At 40.7% G+C, this 27,045-nt stretch overlaps 2 protein-coding genes across 5 annotated transcripts in view; one reads left to right on the top strand and one right to left on the bottom strand.

The window, feature by feature from the left end:
- Nucleotides 1–18,232, bottom strand: part of CERT1 (ceramide transporter 1) — a 158,217-nt gene extending 139,985 nt beyond the window's left edge. Inside the window, exons 1-2 of one of the 2 annotated variants that reach the window (XM_045021585.1) lie at nucleotides 17,840–18,232; nucleotides 12,737–12,871 (exon numbers count right to left, since the gene is read on the bottom strand). In XM_045021585.1, coding sequence (XP_044877520.1) covers nucleotides 12,737–12,871; nucleotides 17,840–17,935 — 231 coding nt within the window. In that variant the 5' untranslated portion in view covers nucleotides 17,936–18,232. The remainder of the gene's footprint in view (nucleotides 1–12,736; nucleotides 12,872–17,839) is intronic. The other variant, XM_045021586.1, reaches the window with a different exon arrangement.
- Nucleotides 18,233–18,285: 53 nt separating this feature from the next.
- POLK (DNA polymerase kappa) overlaps nucleotides 18,286–27,045 on the top strand; it is a 118,005-nt gene continuing 109,245 nt past the window's right edge. For 2 of the 3 annotated variants that reach the window (XM_045021583.1, XM_045021578.1), the window contains exon 1: nucleotides 18,286–18,801. The gene's annotated coding sequence lies outside the window, so the exon portion shown is untranslated. The remainder of the gene's footprint in view (nucleotides 18,802–27,045) is intronic. The other variant, XM_045021580.1, reaches the window with a different exon arrangement.

Below are 27,045 nucleotides of genomic sequence, written 5' to 3'. Positions count from 1 at the left end.
AGACCTTCCAGAGCAAGCCTCCTTACAAGGGATAAACAGTCCCTAATTTTGAGAACAACTGACATTCTTCATTTTGTGTCTTTTTTGCCTATATTATTTTTACTGGTCCCAAGATTGCCAGGGACTGCCAACATAATAGCAGCTTGAATGGAAATAAACCTGTGGAAGACAGAGGAACTTCTTAAACTGCAAACAGAAGTTAATGGAGCAGTCTGTTCCACCTATGAGTGTCTGTACCTATCAACTAGGAGCACGCTCTTGATGTTTAGTTATGTACTCCAAAAGATCAGCAGTCTTTGGGTGATTTACAGATTTCCAAAAGGACTAAATTTTAGGAGAGTGCATGCTTCCTGACTCAACCAGGCCCTAACATTAATCCCTTGATCTATTAAAAAATCATTTGGGACCTAAATGACTGAAACTTAACCAGCTCAATAGGTACCTCTTTAGCTGATGTCAACCTCACAGGGAAAAAAAAATCAAGGTATTATGAGGCATATTCTGTAACAACCTAAGTGTATTGTTAGCCTGCAATGCTTTTATCTAGCAGTCCTATTCTCTCAAAGGATCCACCTAAAACTAATAAGATTACAAACAGGACCTCTTTGGATTCCTATTCAGGCTGTCAATTGGCATTCAGGATGGAACGTGCAACAATGATTAGCTTGTTGGTATATGACAGGCCAACGTGCACAGCAAAGAATAAGGCCAACGTGCACAGCAAAGAATAATGTGCACTAGATGGAGCAACTCCTCAAGATACATGAAGGAACAACAGCCATTTCCTTAACAGTCCAGTCTGAGGTTCCTTCTAAAGCAAATATATCACTTTGCAGTGCAAAATAAGGGTACTGTGATACTTAGTTTGCATTCACTATCTCCCTTATATGGCGGACAGCTGTGTATACCTCCAGCTGAGGGAGTCATCTCTTGGCTTCTTCAAGAAGCTGGGAGAGCTACTGAATGGGTCTAATTCAACACTGATAAGGGAACCTAAAAGGTGAAAAACAACTGTGGAAAATAAGATTAATAATAAATGCTTAAATTGTACAAAAGGAACTAATGGGCTCCCAATGATGGTATAGGTCTATTACTAGATAAACTACTGTTAACTAGATTAACTGCTGTTAATGCAGAAAAGGCAGCAGATTTCTTCAATCAATATTTGTTCTATATTTGGAAAAAAGCTGGAGGATGTTTTTATATCAGCATAAAATATTTTCTATTCCAACAGTAACGAGTGAGGCCTTAAATCAGTAGGTTCCCCATATAATTTGCATTCCAGAATTTTAAAAGAACAGTCATGGAACACTTTGGATCTTTTTTTTTTTTAATCTTGGAAAATGAGGGAAGTTTCTGAGTACTATAACAAAGAATATTGTGCCAATATTTTAAAAAGGTAAACTGGATGACCTAAGTAGTTATAGGGCACACAGACTAACATCAAACTGAACCATGTTTTAGAATAGCTGACATAAAACATGAAAATACAGGTCCTGCCAAATGAATTTTGCTGATTAAGGTAATATTACATTAACAGTTTAGACTCCTGCAACATTTTTGCCTTTGTACTGTCTGACATTTTGATTAAACAGTTAGCACTCTACAAAAAATCAATATGGCCTACATTATATGGGTTAAAAACAGAATCTCTATCTTCAGTAAATAGGACTTTCTCTAAGTGTTGCAGAGATCAATTCTCTACCTAGCATTAATATTTTTATCAATCTGGAAGAAAATATAAAATCACTGTCATCTATAATCTTTATCAGCAAAGACTGTTGGAATGATAAATAATGAAGACATTTCACTTATAGAGCACAATCTGGATTGCCTGGGTGCAATCAAACAAGCGTTTTAATACCAAAGTGGATTAAAATTGACGACTTAAAACTTTTTTTCATTTAAAATCAGATTTTAAAGAAAAATGTATTTAAAATTAAATTTGAAATTATGACAACCTGTGATGGCCTAAATTTAATATAATCTATTACAATTTATAATTTAAATAAATGTGTTGCAGTGAGCCTTCCTCAGATTTTCATGAGTTTAAGTGTGCTGCTATTTTCATTGTATCAGAATAAGAGGGATCACCTAACTTCCGACGTTAACTCAAGCTTTACAGATATATTACAATGCCAGGTACTACATTATCTACATAATTTTCAGTCCTTACAATAGAGTGAATGCTGGTATTTACCTTTTTTCAGGTAAAAGCACTTCCTTTGTTAAGAAAAGCTTCCGTCCCTTAATTAATTTTGGTTTCAGTTTAGCTAGCAGGTGCAGAGAGAATATTTTTATTTGGATTAGTTCATTTAAAGTTGAGAAACCAACTGGGAATTGAAAAAAGGGGAAAACTTGCTTTCCTCTTCCAAATGAGGAATAAAAAACAGGTGAGGATGCGATTACTAGTTCTAAAAACCTGAAGGGCCTGGGACCAGATTTGCAAAGCTATCTAGGCGTCTAAAGATGTAGATAGGTTCCTAGTGGGCAGGGGTGAAAGTAGCACAGTTGACTTACCAGTATGGGGGCCCGGCTCTGGGTCCACAGAAGGGGCGGGGGTCGGAGTATCAGTCTCCCACAGTCAGCCCACCTGTGCTGCCTGGCCCATGCCACCTGGGGGTCCGGCACTGATTTAAAAGGGCCCAGGGCTCTGGCCGCTGCAGTGGTGGCTGGGAGCCGGGGGGCCCTTTTAAATCACCAGGTACCAGGGAGCTGCCCATTTTACACCCCCACCCCTGTTGGCAGCCCTGCCAGTAGGGTCCCTACCAGCAGGGCCGCCGACGGGTGGGGAGGCAAAAGGGGCAGTGACATTACTTCTTACTGGTACTCTGTACTGGCCCACTTTCACCCCTGCTATTGGGATTTTCAGAAGCACCTAAGGTGGTTATACAGCTAACTCCCATTGATTTTAATGGGCAGTAGTATTGCCGAAAAGGATCTGGGTGTTATAGTCGATCTGGATCACAAACTGAATATGAGAAAACAATTTGATGCAGCTGCAAAAAAGGAAATATTCTGGGATATATTAACTAGAGTGTCATATTTAAGAAAGAAGGTAATTGTCCTGCTCTACTTGGCATAGGTGAGGCCTCAGCTGGAGTACTGTGTCCAATTCCAGGTGCCACATCAAGAAAGATGTCAACGAACTTGGAGAGTCCAGAGGAGAGCAATAAAAATAATAAAAGGTTTAGAAAGCCTGACCTATGAGGAAAGGTCAAAAAAACTGGGCATATCCACCCTGATAAAAAGATGATGGGGGGGGAGGACCCAGTGACAGTCTTCAAACATATTAAGGGCTATTATAAAGAGGACAGTAATTAATTGTTCACCATATCCACTGAAGGCAGAACAAGTAGTAATGGGTTTTGGCTGCAGCAAGGGAGATTTAGGTTAGATATTAGGAAAAGCTTTCTAATTTGAAGGATAGAACTCTATTTCAGTGCTTAACTAAGGGAGATAGTGAAATTCCTGTCATTGGAGTCTTTTAAGAACAGGTTACACAAACCCACCTGTTAGGTATAACTTTATCCTGCCTCAACGCAGGGCACTGGACTAGGTGACCTCTCAAGGTCCAGTCCTACGTTTCTAGGATTCTGTACTTCCTTTGCTTAATAAAATCAATTAGTTTTAAGATCAAAACAACATGTTCTAATTAAATTTTTTTTCCTCTTGTGTATCCAACACATTTAAGGTAGTTTTATTTAACTAAAAATATTTAAATGCTGGTTTTGTATATTTAACTGAAATCTCATTTCCATCCCGATGCAGCTTCCCATAAATCACGTTACAAAAAACTCTGTTGAGAAATATATCATGCACCATTTCCTAAATGGACTATAAAAATTAAGAATCTGAATACATGCGTGTTAAGATATATAATTATTTAAATTACTTGAGTATCCCCCTAGTTGACTAAGTGTACCAAATTTAGTGTAAAGGTTATATTAGGTTGTCAATCAACATGTTAATGATTACAAACCAATGAGAATGAACCTCTCTTTAGGAGAACAACTAAAGTAAAATCAAGAGTTTAAATCAAATTTTCCCACTTGCCAATCTAAAATCACTTTGATTTAAATCAATCCACCCTGTTTAATATTGCCAACGGAAAGTACCGCTAGCAGCAAAGAATGGAAGACAGAGAATTATATCCTAGAAAGCAGCAATTCTAAAGAGGTCTCAGGCGTCTCCGTTAGAAAACTGAACATGAGCTCCTATTGGGATGCTGTTACTCTGGCCTGGTCTACACTAGAATTTGAACCCTAAGCAGCATAGTTAAGACGACCTAAGTCCCAGTGCAGACAATGCTAGGTTGACAGAAGAATTTTTCCGTCAACCTAGCTACCACCTCTCAGGGAGGTCAGTTACCTCTGATGATGGGAGAATCCTTCCTGTTGGCACAGGTCATGTCTACACTGAAGTGCTACAGCAGCACAACTACAGTGGCATATCTGTGCCACTGTAGTATTTTAAATGTAGACATACCCTAAACAGGCTAATGCAGTTCTTGGATGTGTAGATGAGGAATATTGACTAATAGCACAAAAATGATTACTACTACTATTATTTGTATTGCCATACCACCAAGGAGCCCTAGCCCTGGACAAGATCCCCACTGCGCTAGGTGCTGAACAAACAAAATGACGGTCCCTACCCCATAACTTACAATCTAAGTATAAAAAAGAGAAAAAGATGGATACAAACAAAATCACTGGAGGAGTACAAGAAAACAATAAGAATATTGGTCAATACACCAACTGCCCAACCGTTGTCGAGTTTTTTGTAGGCATCGTGTCAAAGCAGACTTTTAAGGAGAATGAGGTAGCTTTGCAGATGTTTATGGGACTTTCTCACAAGTGAGAGGGGCAGTACTGGAGAAAGCACAAAGGTGTTTGCCTGGAAATTTAACAAGTGGTGATGGAAACAAGTATTTTACATACCTCCTGAACATGCCTTAAAGTTGGTTGATTTGAGAGAGCTGCATTTTAACAATGAGGCTGCAATATTTAAATTACATATTTTACTAGTCAAGATTTTCTTGTAATACGTCCCCAGCCACAAGAGTACAGAACTCTTGTCCTGCTGATGCTGGGGAAAGTGATTTCTGCCAAGTTAGTATAATGTTCGTTTGTTGGCACCGGGCTCAAACCTGGAACCTCTGGAGCGTAATGCAGGAGTCTCTATTACATAAGCTAAAAGAGACATCTCTCTTAGCCTGTCTTATTGGGGACCTCAACGTGCATGGTTGCCACACACACACACACACACACACACTTCGGAAACACTCTGTATTTGTAATAGTTTTATTAAGACAGTAAAGTTTTCAACTCTCCAACCCAGTAAGGTAGGAAGAGAGAAAACAGAACGAACTGAGCATCCATTTACTCGCAGCAACTCTTGCAGAACAACCTGAAGTATTAGTTATCTTCCCCCACACAATCACCATCACCAGGGGTCATTATCCAAACATCTCCCAAGGCGTGCAAGGCTGGGATACAGCTTTTATAATGTGTTACACTGACACCACTATACCCAATGCATATTCAATACGAATTTCAGCCCCTTTTCCCTGTTTCCTACTAACGTTAGGGTACCCTTCTCCCATAGGCTATTAATCTTTTACATATACACATCCATTAGTTACCATGGCAGTCTCATGATCTGCTGATGTCCCTAATTTAAAACATCCTAAATTCGTATAGACTAGAATCTTGGGGTTACCTGTCAGCAGTTTGGTCATTACAGCATTCTATCTTGTGATATCTTATGGGCAGTACTGAGGGATAGCTCAGTGGTTTGAGGATTGGCCTGCTAAACCCAGGGTTGAGAGTTCAATCCTTAAGGGGGTCATTTAGGGATCTGGGTTTAAAAATCTGTCTGGGGATTGGTCCTGCTTTGAGCAGGGGGTTGGACTAGATAACCTCCTGAGGTCCCTTCCAACCCTGAGATTCTATGAAATTCTATTCTATCTATGTTTACTTTGGATTCGCTACTTATGCTAGGGCTTTTGGGCCTTATGCCTTTATTAGTTTAGCTAAGCTATTGTTTTGTAGGCCTTGTGAACTATAGGTTCATTGCATTAGGGCCTTAACTTATACCTATGCATACACCTATAGGCTACAAATTTAATACAGTAACTGACCAATTTTGTAAACTGCTCCCCAGACTTTACCAACCAAGTGCCTAATTTCTTTAGTAGACATAAGACATTTATAACTTAATGGGAAAATTTCACATGGAGTTTAGCTTGCAAAATGACTTGAAAGTTTCTGCAAAAAAATTAACTTCCTTGCAAGTATTTCTGTATTGTTTGCTATTAAATATACCTGTATTTTAGATTGTTAGCTTCTTGGGCACAACTATTTGTTTTGGACACCTCAGAGCAAACTGTCAGCACTTCAACAACAGCTAATAGTTTGTCCTTCCCAGTCCAGCTTCTGCCGCATCTTACAAGTAATAATTTCTAGTATTTAGCAAACCATAATTTTTTATGAAAATGAATGCGAATTCACAGATTCAGCAGAATGAAAGAGTACAAGTGTGTGTGAGGAGCAAGCCTTGTTTAATCACAAACAGCTGTAATAGTTACGCAATGATCAGGATGTTAAGTGTATATTTGAGGCTGATAGAGCATGGGTGAAGAGTGTTCCATAACAAAAATCCTTTGGCCTACAGCAACCAGGAGGATGACGTATATTTCTGATGTGTAACATATCTGGCCTGTACGTCATGTGTTCTGACAAAGATTGCTGTTACCAAAATATTCTGATTCTGAACATTCAGTCAAATTTAATATTCAAATCTTGCAATAAAAAGCTAATGTGAAAATAAAAAGCAACACTGATAGCATAAATTTCTTGCGTAGTGGTCCATGAGTGGGACTCCTAAGTGCTATGATAATACATATATTTATTGTATGTAAGTAGTGGTCATAAACAATTGTAGCCCATTTTGTACTAAACTATATCTCTCACTTTAGAAGAAGTTTTAACACATGGATGAACTCAAAACAATGCAATATTGAGAGAAATGGCTTTTTTCTTGAAGGATACTAACTGCAGTCAGTCCAGAATATATATATATATTTATTTTTTACACTATACAATTTATCATTAATTCTATGTCTGAATGTAGAGTAACTGTTTATTACAGTAATGTGTTTGTAATTAAAAACATTCTAAAAAAAGAATGATTCTGTAAATACTTGTGGATTGGGACAACTTGTCCAACATAATCTGGATCAGTGTCAGTTTTTTCACTCCTTACTTAGGAATTAGTTTAATTACTACTATTGAAAGGAATCCCTCTCCATATCAATGCTAACCTGAGAAAGCAGATGCAATTTTTGCTTTCCAAGCACATCATCCAAAAAATGTAGTTAACTAATTAAAAGACCATAATCAATTTAAAATTCAGTTCTCCAAACATCTACCTACCGTAGCTATTAGTAACACTTAAGCACAGTAATTCAAAGATGAAAACAAAATTTCTCATTTTCAGATTTTGTGCATAACAGCACTTTGCCCGTTTCCCTGTTGCTGTGTGAAAGACTCAAATAGGAAAGAGAAACATTTTTAAAAATAGGAAAATATGATTGTTAAAAAAAAATTGTCCGGGGCAGGGGCTCATGTAGAAAGCTCCACTTGCGCCAGTAACTCAGCCCATCCTATCCCCAGATCTCCCTTGCTCCACACTCTCATCCCTTCCCTTACTTTTCTCCTTAACCTCTCATTCTCCTTTGTCTCTTTCCCCTGATAATACAAGCATGTTTTATTTTCTCTCATCTTCAGAACCTACCCCGACCCTCACTTGCCTCTCCAACTACTGTCCCATCTTCCTCTTATCTCTAAGGTCACTGTCTACAATCACTTCTCCAATTCTATCCTACACCCACTCGAATCCGGAAATATCCATTTGGTTATTTAAGATATGCCTTAAAACCCAGACATCCTCATCACCTTCTACTTCAAATAAGCCTCAGAATCTAGTTAGTGATTTCACAGCCCATATATTCTCCATTTCTAAATTAGTTCAAGGCCTCTTTTTAGTAAAGGAGGCGGCTAAATAAATGCTCTGCCAAACCAGGAAAAAATGAATTGTTTACTTAAATGCTAAATATTTGGTAAACAGGCTTTATATATATATATTTATATAAATAAGTTTGTTTTTACAAATTAAGGAGTTGGAAAGGAGTTACTATTCTTTAGTGTAAATAGTATTTTTTTTGTATACAAATCCACTGCTTTGGTATCTGAGCACATGGCATTGCTCTATTCAAGATTTTTCTATAAAACGCACCACTGTAGTAACTAATTGCTAAATGCAACCATCATTTAGCAAACTGGCTGACTGCACAAACTTAATCAAATCTACCAGTGGACAACAATCATAAGTGTATATTTATCTTTTAACTGGAATTTCTTTATTAGTAATATTGCTCGTTCAGGGTGTACAAGTTGGAGAAAATTAGCCCCCAGATTCACTTAATGGGCTACCTGGAAAGTTTATCCTTATGCATCCTTTAAATGCACTTATAAAATTGCTTAATTTCATCCTGGATAAATTCAAGAGACCATTTTGAATTTCCCATTGTATACATTTTAAAATGAAATACAAGAGAGAACTTTAAGGAGATTAGAACTACTGATAAAGTCAAGTTTCCCTTTAAAGTTTCAAACTTCAATTAATCCAAGTCCTGAAATTGTATTTTATAAACAAGAGTGCTTAAAAAGAAAATGCAAGGCAATCTAATTGTTGTTCTGAGCATATTTTTTGTTTAACAGTAATTTTGACACCCCAAGTTCTTATATTCACTAGTAAGAAAGTAGAAATCATTCAAGAGTTAAATTATATTTTCAAGTTGTAAAACATGGAGACTCTGTGAAAGGAATTTATTTTTCACAGGAAACTCATCTGCATGTGTTCAAATTGACAAATGTAGGATATCCTCTCTTACTATTTAAAAAGCCAGTCTATTTAAAGAAGAATTTTACTATGTCTTCCTATATTTCCTTTTAGCTTTCACCATTAGTTCCCAATAAACAGTGGCAACCAAGATCATACTGTAAATAATCCAGAAATAAATCTGGTCATGAAAAGGAAATCAGAAATGTAAGCTTGCTGAAAAATGTGAGTATTTACCAAGTCTGTAGAAAAAGTTGCTTTTGATAAGCATTAACAAGCTAGACTTTAATGAAGAGAACATTGTCACCTATTCCAATCTCTTGATATCCTTTGCAATATGAAATTATGCTGATTACTCATGTCACAAGTGCCCTCACTGCAAGTGTCTAAATCTAAAACATCTCTCTTTACAATACAGAAATATGACAACGAAATGTTATGAAAATCTCAAGAATGGTCCTTGGTACTTATTCATTAACTTCAGTGTACATTTCACAATTTTCATATTGGTTTGGTCACAATAATCTCAGTGTAAATATAAGCAAAAATTGAGAAAAATCTATAGAACTGCATGAAAATTTACAAGTCTTGTTTGGTCTTCCAAATGGAAAATAAAAACAGTTTTGCTACAGTAGAATATAGGGATCATTGGTGATTAAAACAGCATGATTAATAAAGAAGCCCATTTGCAGTGAAGTTATAGATTTGGAGCAATGATACGGGGGGGCGGCAGGTCTTCCATGCAACTTCTTGTAATAAAGTTTAGTAGTATATGGCCATTAGAGTTTAAGATTCACTGAGGATTTCTCAAACATAACATTTTTCCAAATGCTTAGTCAAAGCTCCATGCTGAAGGGCTGTTCTGACCATGTACATATCTTATAAAACGTTATAAAATGGGCATATTTTAACTCTGAAGGTTTTCAAAGTATTTTACAAGCTATATTATATGAAAACAACAGCAATTTTAGTAGTAATGCAATCCTTGCTATTAGAGCTAGGACTATAGTAATAACATACAGATTCTGCTGAGCCATATGACCATTGAGAGCTGGTACTGTGGAAATCTAACAGCAATTTGTCCTTCTTTTGCACATCAGCAGTGATGGCACGAAGCACAAAAACAAGAGAGGCCAACTGCAGAACAGAACAGAAGTCGCCTGGTCAGTGTTCGAAGCAATAATGAGACACGAGATCTAATCTGTAACCTACAGTTTTGTTTTATTTTTTTTTAATTAGACCTCAGCAGGGAGAGGGGGGTCAGCAGCTAGACGGGACAGCTCAGTCTCCCCAGTCAGCAAGCAATGCTGGTTTGAGGAGGGCTGTTTCCCCACTACAAAGAGAACTAATACCAGCAAAAGCACTAGTAAGCTCTATTCTATATACTAGCATTGCTAGCATCTAGAAGAGATCAGAAGAGGGGATTTGGGGGAAGAAGTGGCTCCCTTAAAACCATGTTATCAGGTCTCATGGCTGGTATTGTGGCTCTGTAAGCAGCATGCACAACATTATTGTTGTCCTAATACTGAAAGCTACAATGGAAGTACTGCCATAATTCTGGATAGTTACTTTCTATCCTTAAAAGCTTACTGATCAACAAAATGCAGTCATTCTGAACCAGAAACACTACATAATCCTTTATAAGAATGTAGTAAAACAAATAAGTCTCCAGTTGAAACTGCAGGCAAGTTCTGAATATGCAGGATTACCTAAATGTGAATTTACCCATCACATACGAGAACTTGTACCTTTTATTTCAAAAAAAGCACCATGGAAGTTGTCCTTTAACAACAAATGTTTTACGTCTCATACCAAAGATATAACCTATTAGTATAGTGCCATCTAGCATCATGCTGAGGCAGTTCTTTCAATATCAATTCCAAGGAACAATTGCCACACACTCCACTTCCTGCATTGTTGTTTGCCATTAAGGACTTGTACACAACTATTAACTTTGCCTGACTTATGAGATCTGTCAAGATCATGACACACTAAAGATAGGCTAAATTTAAAGCCTAGAGATCTGTACAAGTAGATATTCCTAATAAAGATTCTGACTGTGTCAATTCAGTATCATCACCAAACACTCATTGATAGTGAGAAGTCAAGACTTCCACTTTCCATTGATGCAATCATAGACCAGACACAGTGGAGAACAATTTTTGCTGATACAAAAAGTCTCCTGCTCTTCTTCAGCTAATATTTATCTTATCAGTTACTAATGTTTTTATATAGAGTTTGAGTATAAATACATAAGCCAACTAGCTCTTTTGTGGCCATTAAAAGGAAATATGAAGGCCAACAAAGATTTCCTTGCAGGTAGCTATTTATAGCTGATGCACATTTTAGATTTCTTAATTTGATCGACATTCAGTTGCATTTTCTACCCTTATTGTCTTAAGAAACTCGTGATTGAAACAATTATAAATGTAAGTTATTGTCACCAACGTGCAACCTCAGTCTACTTTTTATGTAACAAGAATCCCTTAGGAATCCAAACATTATTGTGCTCATCCAGTTCTAAAAAGCCTAAACATACTCTGATTACATTATTCGCATTATTTTATATTGATGAAACAAAATTAGCCACACTAAATTATAATCAGAGTGTCATATTTTGCTCAAGATCCACGTCATCGATGCTTAATCCACATAAGTGGGAACTCTTAAAATATTACTCAGTATCCAAAATGAGAACCTACCAGCCCACTGCTTGGCCACTTGCATTTTAGATTATGGATGTTCATAACTGCCAAACATCCAAATAGCAAAGTCTTACTTTCTCAATCTATCTTTCAAAATTAGTACTTTCTATAGTTAATCCAATCAAATACATTTAAACTGCAGCTTTTGTGACAGGAATATTTATAAGTAGTAAAATTCTCACCTCACCCCCACTTTACAACTGTAAAAACCAAACAAACATTCTGTTTTTTGGGCTTGCAGAAAGATTAAAAACACTGCTGCTTTTGTCCAATTATATACTACAAAACACTATCTGGTATTTTCCATATCACATAACACACTCAAAGAATGACAAATATTTAACTGAACCCATCTAACATTACATTACAAAGTTGCTTCACATTTTGTAGCTCTCTATAGTATTAAACCACATGAAACCATACAATAATATTCCTAAAGCTAAAAGAACCCACAAGGTTTCCGGGCTTGCTGGAGCTGCTTCACTTTTTTAATTCTATTCTATTAGATTCTAATAACCCATCACTGCAGTATCCGAGTTCCTTCCAAGAGTGCAATTAAGCAACATGACTAACATTCATCATACGTTTTTCTCATCCTCTCGACAGGGGAGAAGTGTGCACAGTGCAGTGTTTTGGATTCTTTAATATTTCTACATTTACATGAAAGGACATGGGCATGCACACGCACACACACACAAAGCTATGTTTGTGTTAGAGAAGGCAAGGTCACAGAAACATCTTGCACCTGGAGCAGAAGGTGATTAGGTTTGTGATGGGGCCTACTCCCCATGGGAGTTCATTCCACAGGCTTGACTCAACTCCCAAGAAAACTGTCTAGTGCACAGACGATCTTTACTTTTATTGTAGAATATTCTGTTGTGTCAGAGGAGTGAAAAAGTCAATCATGATCTCCATCCTAGATTGCATATTTATTCTTTATTATCTTACATATGTTCCCTGTTTGGTTGCAAACATATTGCTTTTAAACCACTGACAAAAGATGACATACCATCACAAAATTCATTTTCCTTGGCCATTTACACCAAGCATTTTGTCCATAAATGTAATCTATCTATAAAGCTCTAGTGAAACATGAAAGACATCAACTTTGAGATAGTGCTTACCGTAATAACAGCCTTGCTCAGACAAATCGAGCCCCTGCAGCCATACTCCGTTTCATCTTCAGATTTGTAGTAACTTAGAGTGTTGTTTTTCAAAACTACCCATCGGTCCTGCCACCCATGAATGTAGTTGGTCCACTGTAGAGAACAAAGAAATAAACCTCAAAAAGCTGAGCAAGGTCTGAAAATAGTAAAAATACTGATGAGAAGACACCTTGTTTGCTTATTAAATTTCATGATCATTTAAAAACTACAAAAAGTTTTCCGAAGTTCTCTCCAAATGATGGATTTGCTATCCCCTTGATCAGAACTCTCATCATTTTCATCAATCATTTGTGTTGCACAGTACCTTAAGACAATTTTGCTTCATTAACAATAAGACTAACATTATGTCTTGTCTGTAGAAGCGGTAGCTCATCCAACTAAAACAGAATGTTCATTACAATTAAGTGCACTGATGCAGAAAGAAGTTTAGTGAAAAAATTAGAAACATGAATTTGTAAAACAGTTAGGTTTTATCTTTTTTAGGCTTAGAAGTTAATCTTTTGGTTTTAATGTTGCTAAACTTTCCATTTAAGTAGAACAAAAGGTGAGCTTTCATAAGAACTGTTTCCATAAGATAAAGATACTGTTTTAAAAAAAAGAGTCTCATGCTCTAGATCATATAAAGATTCATTTATACATTTATTCCCCCTTCACAGCAAATTAAATACAGTTCTGTAGATTAAAAATCACCATTTTTACACCAGTAACTTAACATTTGCCAAAGTCTCAAAGTCACTTCTGGGTACTAACAGTGTACACCCTGACTCATTAGCTGCAGATTACCAAGATACTTAATATCCTCCTCTTAACCAGATTTGTCCAGTGATGCCACAATTGTTTACGACATTGCATTCACATATTTACATGACAATGGAATTCTGTATTTAATATATTAATGACAATCTATCATAATTGGTCATACTTCCAAACAAAAAAACCTAACAAATTCACCGAATGAAGATTTGATCCTCAATGTATCTTGTATGTCTGATGTCTATCATAATGTCTGGACTGTAATATCTGGGTAAGTCTTACATGGTAACAACCTGTAAGACCCATGTCTGTTACATACAGCATTGGGCACACACTTTGGCAAACAAGTTCTCTCTAAATTATTCGGCTCAAAAGCAATAACCAGATAGAAGAGGATATACTATTTAGTGAGCAATAATGGGAAAGTGAGTACAAAAATGTTCATAAACTTTGGTAAAATTGTTCGTAAATGTTCACTAGATCATGACAGTGGTTCTAAAATGAAAATTCTCACTGAAACAAGATGAGAAAATAATGAAAAATATTTTATGTTTCTGTCATTATAACAAAGGCAGGAGAATGGGAAAAGGGAAGAGACTCTTTCCTCCACTAACACAGCTTTGAACAGCTTTTGTTAATCAGAATCATGTGCTTATAACATTGGTCTGTTGCTAGGAAAAATGTCCCAAATTCACCATTATGTCTTCAACGTAGTATTGGACAGAAGAAAAGATCTCTGGTAAAGAAAATTCTAACTGTTTAAACAAGTGAATTTATTTATATGTGACACAAACTAAAAAGTCTGATATATCTTAAAAAATTTTTTAGTTTGTATCCACCTTTAAGTGATAAACAATACACACATTGTAAAAAGTGCTTTTCAAATGATTAAAATTTCTAATCAGTAGGACAACACATGGGGAAATTTAGGCATTCAATACATTTAAAAATAAAAAAGCTTAAAATTTAGCTTCTTTTCCCCTTACTTGTGGAATAATGAGGGCTTATCTAGACTGAGAAAAGACCTCAAAATAGCTATTCTGCACTAGCTCCTCATGTGGAAACTCTTCTTCCACACTAAAAGTGCTTTTGTGCTGCTGAGATATAGAGCACTGAGAGTTAAACCCGCCTTCATAGAGCACAGTAGGGAAAACGCTGTAGTCTGTTCACATTGAGAGCTTCAAGCGCACTGGCATGGCTGCATTTGTGGCACTTGCAGCAGCATTGGGAGCAGTACATTATGGGCAGCTATCCCAGCATGCAAGTGATTGCAAAGTGCTTTTCAAATGCGGTGGGATAGAGTGTGACAGGGAGTGTGCTGTGTGTATGTGGGGGGGGAGAGAGTGGGTTTTTGAGGTGCTGAGAGTGTGACTATAACAGTGTTTAAAAGAGAACGGGATAAATTCATGGAGGTTAAGTCCATTAATGGCTATTAGCCACGATGGGTAAGGAATGGTGTCCCTAGCCTCTGTTTGTCAGAGGTTGAGGATGGATGGCTTGATCATTACCTGTTAGGTTCACTCCCTCTGGGGTACCTGGCATTGGCCACTGTTGGTAGACAGGATATTGGGCTAGATGGCCCATTGGTCTGATCCAGTTCGGCTGTTCTTATGTCAGCATTCTGTTTTTGTAAGTTCAGACCCCCCTCCCCCAACCTCTCTCTCATTCACTCAAAGCAAACAGTAAATGTTTGCTTCTTCTTGGCAGCCAGCTTCTCCTAACCGGAGCTCTGAAAGGGCATTTCTGCATTCCTGCAGCCAATTTCACAACAATGACAAGAGTTGCCACTTGACTTAAGGGGATTATGGGATGTTTCCGGGGGCTGATCACAGCGCAGTAATGCAACACCTCGTTCACACTGGCACTGAGGCGCTCCAGTGGGGGCGCAGCAAATGTTATTCCACTCGCCAAGATGGAGTACCAGCAGCGCTGTAGCTGTAAAATCAGAGCACTCTACATGCCTTGCCAGTGTGGATGGGGAGTAAGCTTGGGCACCCAGGGCTGCTTTATTGAGCTATAACTCACAAGTGTAGCCAAGGCTCTAGCTATTTTGCACTAACTTCCCATAAACTTCCTCTATAGACAAGTCATAAGCTCCGGCTTTTCCCTCCTGCAAAAATGATGAAATCCTAAGCACCTAAGACACTGCAGGGAATGCAAGGAAATACAACCTTTTACTGCTAGTTTGGAGTCTTGTTTTGTTTTTAAAAGGCTTTTTTTATATTTAATTTCTATTTGCCAACTAAACATGTTGTTATGCAATAATTTCAGTTAAACTCATTTTCCTCTCAGGTATTACAGAAGACATTAATTAAACTAGCAAAGAAATTAAAGTTAGCCAGTCACTCATACAATACCTTCCAGCAGGTTCACTGCAACAGGTTTTATCATATTTCATAATTCAGAACATTTCTCATTATGTGTTTTCACTTGGAGGTTTACAAGAAAGGCAGTAGCTGTAATATGAGCATAAGCACTACAAACAAAACTCTAAAAAAAATGAACATCGTGCATATATAATAATACACAGATGTTTGGGAAACACCTTGGGACTTAGCATACAGGATAACCAACCATTAAGACCTAGAATGCAATTTTTAGACTCCATTTCATTTTCCAATATTAAAATGGATGGCATACTACAAACAAATACCAGATTTTACTTAATGATCTGGATTGCCTAATAAGGAGGTAACATTGCAGAAATCTCGGGCAATAAGCCACATTTCTGAACCAAATCATCATGTAAAAAAAACTCACTGTACCTCCTGTCCCCTCCCCAGCATCAGACATGAGATCCTACATATCAGTGTGCCAAGGGCAGCCTCCTCTCCTGAACATTGCTCCCCTCTATGAGCTCAGAAACATTTTTCAATTGGAAAGAGTTCATAAACAGAGCCCTACTCACTCAAAAAACACAGTACCATAGGTTTTTAAGTATATAGGGGAGGTTCACAGGTCATGGGATACTGAGATCATGCATTCAGTTCTGGCTTAAACCCCTCCTTACAGTGTAGAGTGACAGAGAGATGCAAAAACAACATTTTAATTCTCTGGACATTTGGATATATATTGAGAAGTTACTTTCTGCTACTGAAATTGTTCATTCAGAATATTTAGTCTTTAAAATACTCCTTAAAACTGAATTCCCTAACCTCATCTCACACATGTCATAAGCTGTTTTATTAAATTTACAGTAATAAAAAGGCAGGAATAGGTTTAATCCTCTCCACCCAACCCCATCATAAACATAAGCAACATAATTTTTTTGTTTTAAAAAAAGCAAGCATCCATGCAATTTTCCCTTCTTCTCCACCCCTCCACCCGGATCTCCTGCTACCAGGGTATTTAATTGCACTGTTTTGATGCTGGGACTAAAGGCCATGCCACTCCTCTTTGACGTATCCCTATTGATTAGAAGTGATTTGTATGTGCACATCACATGCTGCTACTTCCTGCAAAATAGTCTTGCAAAGGAAAAGCTTGTTTGTTTTCTTGCCAACCCCAAGAACTCTTCCTCTTCCCCACACAGGCTCAGCGTGGAGTCCAACACCAGTCACCACAGGTATCATTACAATCTAGCCCGCAACGCACACTACACCTAGAAGAGGATTGCCAGGCTCCAGTCAAAAACCTGATGAATGGAGATGCCCTCGCTGCCAGCACTCACATTCTGCGGGAGAATTATTCTAGTTACAGACCCTGCAGTCCCAAAATTTACACTTAGAATCAAGGGGTGCGGATCGAGAAAGAAGGGGAAAGGGGACGCTCATTCATGACGAGGATGCCTCCTCATTTAGGAAGGAAAGGAGGCGAGACTTCCCCCATCCGTTTGGAGGATGGATTTTAAGACAGTCTTCACAGCCTCTCCGCGAGGAAGGGCTCCCCGCCCCGCCTGGTTTACAGGAAGGAGAGCACTGAAAGCGGCGCTCAGCTTCTTCCCGAGAGAAGGGGGGAGCTGGGAGTAGTGCGGGGGTTCCCCTCGCAGCAGGGCGGGCTGGAGGGGACGGCCTCGCGGTGTGTGCGGGCCGTTACAGCCCCTCCCGCGGGCTGGGGGTGGATGTTTTGCTGCGAGTGACTCACTGCCAGGCTCCCCTCGGTCAGGCGGCCGCTGCCCCAGCCAAGCCAGAGCCCTGTCTCCGCGGGGGAAAGGGGGTGCGAGGCTGCCCCTCAGAGGGGTAACCCCGGCGAGACAGGGGATCCTAGCCCGATTCTGCCGGGCAGAGCGGGGGTGCACACGGTCCCCACCCGCCCGGGAAGGGGGAGGCTCCGAGTCCCCCGGGTGTCGCGGCGGAAGGGGCTGCTCACCTTGCTGAGGACCCCGCAGAGCTCAACAGGCGGCCCGGACTCGGTCTCGGGATCCTCCTCGGAGCCGGAGGAATTCCAGCTCTGGTTGTCCGACATGGAGACACCGCCCGCAGCCACCACCGAGCAGGGAAACAGCGAGCGGCCCCCGCCCACAGCAGCCTCTTCCTGCCTTGGGAACGGGAGCGACGGCCGGGGGGGCACTACCTGGGCGACACCTCTCGGCTCCCGGGGGGGCGCCAGCCGCGCCTGCCCTCTCTGCAGCTGCCGGGGCCGCGGCTCCGTGACTCGACTCTCCACCTCTGCCCTCGCTGCAGCGCCGCGGCCCCGACCCACAGCGAGAGCCACAGTGCAACGGACGAGTGACTATCTCCGCTCAGAGCGCCACCGCAGCTGCTGCCGCCATCTTACTCTAGGCAGGAGATTGCTCTCTGCCACTATTTACCAACTCCCCCCAAGCCCCACTTTGGAGGGGCGCATTGCTTGCCGGGAATTGTAGTCTGGAGGGAGGGGCCCGGAGTCTGATGGCGCGATGCATTATGGGAATGCCCTCATGGAGCACTGCATCCTGGGAGTTGTAGTCTAGGGCGGGAGAAGGCCTCCGATCTTGATTTAAAAGCTAAGGACAGCCATTTTGGTTCGGTTGCGTGTCTTCTCATTACGGCCTCCCCTCTTCCCTCCCCCAGTTCTCCAGCTGGTGCCTGTCCAGGTGCGTAGCTGCAGCTTCACTTCGGCTGTCAGTTGGGGCTGGCCTTCCTCCCCTCCCCCCAGGCGTGGTCCTTCGGGGAACAGGCTCTGTGTTTCCTCCAGTTACAAACGTTTCCCTTAACCAATATGGAGGCGGGGGGAGGGAGGCACTGAGAACACAGGAAGCGGGGGGGCAGCGGGGAAGTTAGGTGCCGCCGGCTCTGAGCTGAGAGACAGAGCAGGGGAAGCTCGGAAGTGATGCTTCTTCCCATCCACAGGTAAAAGCAGCGTCCTCCCGTCCTGGGCACGCTGGGCTCTGCCCACTTTTCGTGGGGTCGGTACAGAAAGGACTGGGACTCACGCGGGTCACTGAGGAGCTGGGACAGAAAGAGGGAAACCAGCAGCAGCCAAATCCCCCTCTGCCCAGTTCCCGCCTCTGCTCTAGACTGAGAGAGAGAGAGAGACTTGGGGGCAGTGGGGGGAAAGGCACTGTCCCCTGCCCTACTCAAAGGAAATGTTTTAACCTCTGAGCGGCGGTTTTGAAAGAAATCCTTTCTGCACCTGTGTGTGACTCTGACAGTCTGCTCTTCTGGCATGACAGGGCATGTCTGCACTGCACACTAGAGCTATGTCTACACTAGCACTTTTGTCCATATAACTTATGTCTAGGGTGACCAGATGTCCCGATTTTATAGGGACAGTCCCGATTTTTGGGTCTTTTTCTTATATAGGCTCCTATTACCCCCCACCCCCTGTCCCGATTTTTCATACTTCCTGTCTGGTCACCCTACTTATGTCACTGGGGCGGGTGAGACAACACACCCCTGAGTGACAAGTACACTGATAGAAGCACTGGTGTGAGCAGAGCTCTGTGGACAGGAGATGCTCTCCTGCCAACATAGTTATCATCACTCATAGAGTGGTTTAATTATGTCAACAGGAGAGCTCTCTCCCATCAGCATAGAGCAGCTACATGGGAGATCTTATAGCAGTGCAGCTGCATCAGTACATCTGTGCCTCTGTAAACTCTCTAATGTAGACATGGCCTTAGCCTAGGCTCTGGCTCTGTTTTGAGCCCAACCCATGCCCCCCTTCCATCCACACACACATCAGTCAGATTCAAGTCAGCAAGCACTCAGGACCTAGGTCCTAGGATCCTTTTGGGGTGGGGAGTAGGTCAGAACCCAAATCCTGCTGTGAGATTGGTCCAAGTCCTATTATTTTGCAGTATGGATGAAGGTCAAGGTGCGGCCCCTAGTCAGAAGGTCTGCATAGTGCAGTATGGTCCTGTGAAAGCTGGTTCCAGGAATTGTAAACCAAGTTGTACGATACAGTGTGGAAGCTCAGGGAACACCAAGTCCAAAAGTCCAGGTCCAACAAACCCATTTTTAGTATGTAGTGTAGAGATACCTTCAAGGTTTAATTACATATAGTGCAGTGGGCCCCAAACTTTTTATGTCATGCCCCCCTTTACCTATAATGTAATCTGTCCATGCCCCACAGGAGCTGTGGCTGGGGCTGCATCCAGGAACCAGGCCGCAGTCAAGGGCCGGAGCAGAGGCTGGGGCTGCAGCTGGGAGCTGCGACCTGGGGCCAGGGCTGGGCGGTGTTTGGGGCTGTAGCTGCGGGTGGGCAGGAGCAGAGCTGGGGGTAGACAGGGCTTGGTCGTGCTCCCTTCCCACCTCCTGTGGGGACTGGCCTGGGCCCCACTGTGCCCTGCCCCAAACGTTCCTCTGTGCCCCCACAGTTTAGGGATCACTGATATAGTGGTTTAGTTTAATTTTGATTATCTTGCTACAAGAAGAGGAGGCAAATCGTATGTTGGTGGAACATTATTACAAACTTGGCACTCAAAAAAGAAAGTCATGCTTTATATTTGTGTAATCAATGTAGTAAATTTTAGCTACATAATATTGTACAGTTCAGAGAACAAAATGACAAATATTTGTGATTTTTTTGTTGTTGTTTTTCAAAATCACTTATGAATGAGTAGTGTAATGGCAGGCCTACACTACAAATTTACATTGACACAGCTGCACCCCGGTAGCAGGTGTGGTGAAGACGCTCTAAGATGATAGAAGAGAGCTCTTCCATCAGCTTAATAACTCCACCTCCGTGAAAGGCGGTAGTTATGTCTGCACGAGTAACTCTCCCATTGATGTAGTGTTGCCTACACGGGTGGGTGGGTGTTAAGGTCAGTATAACTGCTTTGTTTAAGCATGAGGATTTTTCACACCCCAAAGTGAGGTAGTTATACTGATATAAGTTTATAGTGTAGACCTGGCTTAAATATAAACAAGAAAAGGGTTAACAAAACATACTTGTGTATATTTACAAGGTGAACAATACCAGTAGGGAAAAATTGCCAAAATAGTGACTTACAACTTTACTGTTTTACAAGTGGATGTAGGAAATTGTCAGTGTATTTAAGGCTTATATATAATCAGTTTTCTATTTCATCAGTGTGTACAATAATCTGTGTTAAAGATCAAATTTTGAATAAGGCAATCCATTTCACTTTTCAGACATGTAAGTTGCTGATGTTCATGAGTCATTGAAATGCTATTGTAAAACTGCATTTCCTCTAAACTGGGGAACTTATGACATAGCTTGTGACTTTGTAACAAAGGCTGTATTTAAAATGTGGCCTCCTAGCATTGGTTATATAGTTCACGGTGTGCATTTTGCTCATTTGAGACCACCAAAACTAATGCCCACTCATAATAAGTAATGTAAGGGCAGGCCTACACTACAAATTTACATTGGCGCAGCTGCGCCGCTGTAGTACATGTGGTGAAGACGCTCTAAGACGATAGAAAAGAGCTCTCCCATCAGCTTAGTAACTCCACCTCCATGAGAGGCGGTAGCTATGTTGGCAGGAGAAGCTTTCCCATTGATGTAGTACTGCCTACACAGGAGGGTTGGTGGGTGGGTGGTATAACTGCTTCGCTCAGGCGTGAGGATTGTTCACACGCTGGAGTGACGTAGTTATACCGATACAAGTTTATAGTGCAGACCTGGCCTAAATATAAGAAGAAAAGGGTTAACAAAACATATACTATAAACAGAAACTGAGTACCAAAAATAGAAATACTTCCAGGTTGCCAAAACTGACAGAAAAACATATCCTCATTCAAGCAAGTTTTACATCTAACGTAAATTTGTGCATTTAATGAATCATACTGGCAAACATTATTTTAACACCTTACAGGCAGGGACCCAAATAAACAAAGTTAAAAAAAAAAAAAGAGCTAAGATTGAAAGTGTTTGATTTGAGTCCAGCTTTTTTTTACATTGGCTTTTTTTTTTTTTAAAGTCCACCTTCAAAAACACCCCAATGGTACAATGTCTGGCTTTTCCACAGCCATATAACCCTTCATCCTTTCAGACTAAAAAATTGTAAACATTTAAAGCTTTTATTCACACTTTTACCTGTAACTCACGCCCTCGATGATTAGCCTGGTCCTCTGCATTCTTCTTTGTGCCTTTTCCTGATTCTTTGTAACTGTCTCCATGCTCTACTCTAGTCCCTATCACATCTCTTTAATGTCTCATGTTCTGCTATCTCCAGGTCCTGTGCCCCTATGTGTCTCCCAGTGCTTTACGCTCCTTTCCAGACACTCCCATACCTTTCTTTTCTTCCATGCATCTTTTTATTTTTCTTGGTACCCTTATCCTCTTTTCCATGCTCCATCTTAGTCCCCTGTGCAGCCTTGTTCATGCCACCCTCAGTGCGCTACACTCTCTCATGACCTTTCTGGTCCCCAGCTCTCACTTTCCATGTCTGTCTTCCCTTTGTCCCCCACCTCTGTTCCATGCCTCTTCTGTGCTCCTCCTCCAGAACCCCCATTTTCAGACCAGGGTCCATGTGACCTCTTGGTTCCCTACCCCAATCCCTGTTCCTTCTGGTCTCCTAGATAGAAGTTGTGGGGAGTTTAAAAACTAGTTTTATAATGGGAAACTAACATCAATCATGGAGTAGCTACTATTGCTCCATAATTATGATGTATTGGATAAAATACAAGAAAATTAAATACAAAAATAGCTTTTCATAGTTCTATTAAATAAAGCATGACATTTGTAATAGATGATCATTAGAGCCCTGCAAATCTGCAGATATCTGCTTTATATCCACAGATCATTTCTGCAGATCGTGGATCAGATGCAGATACAAATTTTGTATCCACACAGGGCTCTAGTGATCATGATTTATCTTTAAAAAGAGTCAGTTTTAAATGTATGAATGATTGGTTCACTCACTTTTTCTCCAGTGCTTCTGTCTTTTCCTTATTTTCCATACTGTCCCCAGTTTCCCTATATGACTCTTGATCTTCTTTTTCCAAATCCTGCATAAACACAGGTTGACCTGAAGCCTTCAGGATCTTGTGTTCTTTCAGAGAGATCAACTTATAATTGTTCTGACATTTAAAACCATTTTAAAAGGCTGTCCTTTAAGCAGTTTTGTTTAAAAAGCAAAATTTTCCTCTGATATTTAAACTGCTTTTAATATTTTTGAAAATGTGATTTCTTTCCAGAAAAGAGAACACAATTTAGGAATGTTTTAAAGGGAAAAATGAAATATTTTAGAAGTTCTGTTGCTGAAAGAATATACAGAATATAAATGTACGTTTTTCTGTACAAACGAGATTGCAAGTGGCTGTACACCTTTTGGCATGCCCTTTGCTAGTGAATTTTGATCATGGCAATTTTTAAAGTAACCTTTTCTGGCTATATTACAAATTGTTCAACATTTCTTTTTCTGTGGTTCAGCTATATTAAATAATATTGATAAGCATATCTGTGTACTGCAAACCAAGACAAGTGGATTTCATTTGAAGAAGTATTGTAATGCTATATAAAAATTGAGACAGAAGGAGAAACTGCAGATAACAAAACAATTCTTTGTCCTTAAAGTAAATTTGGAAATCTTCAAGCCAAACCAATTTTTCTAGCCAAAGTTATAAAGGAGCTAAAAACCGAGCTTATAATGGGACCTGATTACAGCCTTATCTTGGGAGTATTGATATGTATGTGGACAGCACTTAGTGGAGTTCAAATAATTTAATTATAGATGATAGCATAATCATTGACATTTTTTCTTTATTTTTGTTTGTTTTCAAATACTATGTTTCAGAAGAGACATGATTTCAGACATCTCTGAGGGAGCCTGATTATCAGAAAATACTGAGCCAACTGCTCTTTTAATCAGGTCTCATTAAGATGTTTCAACTTCAGCACCCAAAATCACTAGTCTTGTCTGAAAATCTTGGCCCAGTTTTATATTCATATATTCAGCTGTATCAGCACATCACATTCTTAACCATTTACAATTTTGCAATACAAAATTGGGATAAAATATTTAAATTTCTTCTTTAGATTTTTCATTACTACCTCTCTAAAACACAGGCTACAAACATGTAACAATCTCAGCTCTTCATCTGAACGAGTCAACAGCAAACCGAGGATATTAAGTTTGTGTATGCATACAAGCTACTGTCTGTCACTATCCATCAGTTCTTCCTGCCAGTTCTATTCTTGTAAATCAACAGGAGATTGAAACTGACAAGAATCCTGTTTTCCAGGTTCTTCAGAAACCAGAGCTGTTGTAAATTTCAAACCCCTGTGGATCAAAAGAATGGAGCTTGTGACCCTGTGACCTGCATATTGGCATGTGTCTTTGTTTGTTTGTGGCTTAACACAGCTAATAGATGTTCCCCTTATAATGATTAAACTATTTTTAGAGGGCTTAAAGAGGAGGTTACATTTGAGCCTGTCAACCAGTGTTTTTGTACAGGAATCCTCAATAGCAAAGAGAGAGATACATTAGGCACATAGGCATAAATCAGAGAGAAATCTGGACTACAATGTTATTATTTTAGGTTAAAACAGTGGTCTCCAATCTTTTTATGCACAAGATCACTTTTTGAATTTAAGTGCAACCCAGGAGCTACCTCGCCCCTTCCCAGAAGCCCCACCCCACTCACTCCATCCCTCGCTCTCCCCCACCCTCACTCACTTTCACTGGACTGGGGCAGGAGATTGGGGTTTGGGAGGGGGTGCAGGCTCTGGGCTGGGGCCAAGAGTTTCGGGGTGTGGGAGGAGGCTTCAGGCTGAGCCTGGGGCAGGGGGTTGCGCTGAAGGAGGTGGTGAGGGATGCAAGCTCTGGGAGGAAGTTTGGGTGCAGGAGGGGGCTTTGGGATGGGACAGAGTGTTGGGGTACAGGAGGGGGCGAGGGGTGCAAGCTCTGGGAGGGAGTTTGGGTGCAGGAGATGGCTCCGGGATGGGGCAGAGTGTTGAGGTGCAGGAGGGGAGTGTGGGCTCTGGGAGAGATTTGGAGTGCAGAAGGGGGCTCCAGGATGGGCAGAGTGTTGGGGCATAGGAGGGGGTATGGGGTGCTGGCTCCAGGAGGGAGGTCAGGGCTGGGGCAGGGGTTCGAGGTGCAGAAGGGGTTCGGGGTGCTGGCTCTGGGAGGGGGCTCAGTGGGGACAGGGGCTTGAAGTGCAGAAGGGGATTTGGTGTACAGGAAGGGGCATGGGGTGCTGGCTCCAGGAGGGGGCTCAGGGCTGTGGGTTGGGGTGCGGGCTCCCGCTGGGCAGCACTTACCTTGGTCGGCTCCTAGTCGGCAGTGTAGCGGGACTAAGGCAGGCTCCCTGCCTGCCGTAGCCCCACGCCACTCCCGGAAGGGGCCAATGCGCCCCTATAGCCCATACGCTTCCTTCTCTGCAGGCACCACCCCCCACCTCCTATTGGCCACAGTTTCCTGTTTCCAGCCAGTGGGAGTTGCAGGGGCGGTGCTTGCATGCGGGCGCAAGTGCAGAGACCCCTGCCCCTTTTCCCCCTGCCAGGGCCGCGCTGGGGCATGGGGCAGGCTGGGAGCCTGCCTGAGCAGCAGCCCCACTAAACTTTTAGTGACCACTGGGTTAAAATATGTATACATCCAAATAAAGGATAAATCAAATACGGTAGTTTGAATTCAACAAAATGCTGGACTTGGCAGAATAACTTTCCAATACGTAAATTCTTAATAAATATTTTAATAGTATTGAACTTCTCTAACTCTAACAGAAACAGATGGACATACCACTTCTGTTGCTGCCCTAGAGATTCAGCAAGTAATCAAAACTATGCATTTGGGGAACCCACATGGGTGTATCTTTTGTATTTTATGTACATTTATCAAGATCAGCTTATTCCTGTACTAGGATGGTTGTAATTTAATTATGTAATGGTGGGAAGTGTACCTACATGGCCGCCAAATCCCTCCTGTTCAGCAATAGGAATAAAGCCAATAAATGGATCACATAGTTAAAATCTTAATTCATTAATAATAATACTTAGCTTTTGTGTACTGCTTGTCATCTGTGGATCCCAAAGTGCTTTACAAAAGAGATGGGTCTTAAAGTAGAACTCATAAGCCCCAACCAAAATAAGGGACCCATTGTTCTAGGGCTCTGATCATACAAGACATGGTCCTTGCCTCAGATAGTTTGTAATCTAAGTAAAGTGACATATGAAGGATGGTGGCTGAGGATTACCCTTAAACAATCTCCTTAGACCTTTGCCTGTTTTCCATCCATACTTCATTTTTATTATATCCTGCAGAAAGTAAGGAAGCAGGTGCATGAGGTGTGTGGGACTCACTCGTGGAGGATTGTACCTAGTACTTAACCTTACTTTTGCCCAAGAATATGCTCTCCTCACGTATGTGATGGAGCTTAATTTTGTACCCTTTTCTGAACTTGGTTCAAGTATGTTTAACATCAAAGCTCTGATCTCTATTCTCCAGTCCAGGATGTATGTGCCACATAGTTTCTTTCCTTTTATAAAACACACTCTAAGCAAATGGACTAGTAGGAACCTACCTATCAGAGATCCAAAATAATATCTGTTAATGTTTTAGCATATTGTATTTTTAGTAGTGAAAAGTTGTTCAATGTGGTAAGATTGAATTACATCCCCACCACACACAAAAAAAACAAAAAGTTGGGCTTTTGACAGCTTGCAGTCTGATCGATCTGTTAAGTTAAAGAAGAAGCTATGATTATCAATTACTTCCTTTCAGAACATTATGTTGAGGCACTTAGCCTATTTGCCTGCTATCCTTGTTATTTGCCTTGGCTCTTGAGTCCTTTGCCTGCCCCAGGAGTGTAGCAAAGTGGGGAGGAGGCACAGTAAAGTTGTCATGACAAATATATTTATTGGGATAATTCACTGCTTTCTGAATCCCAAAAGAACACTGAATTATCCCCACACCCTTATGGTTGAGCATTGTAATCGGTGTGGTGTTTAACTCTTTTCTGATGTTTGATTGAGCTAAGCATGAATGCAGTTTTAGTGTTTAACTAAAAATGAATTATTTTATTGTGGGATTTTTTTAAAAAAGGTAAATATTCTTGTCTGATTTTTAATCTCTGGTACTGGTAGCTGGGGATTTCTTTAGGATAATGTTTCACCTGCCTATTCATGTAAAGGCCTTAATGTTATGTACGTTCTTCATCTGAGAAATTCCAGTATATTTCTGA

The sequence above is a fragment of the Mauremys mutica genome, chromosome 6 (assembly GCF_020497125.1).
Source record: "Mauremys mutica isolate MM-2020 ecotype Southern chromosome 6, ASM2049712v1, whole genome shotgun sequence".
Classification (NCBI taxonomy): Eukaryota; Metazoa; Chordata; order Testudines; family Geoemydidae; genus Mauremys; species Mauremys mutica.
Note: the sequence above shows the minus strand (reverse complement) of the source record. Positions and strands in the feature narration are given on the sequence as shown.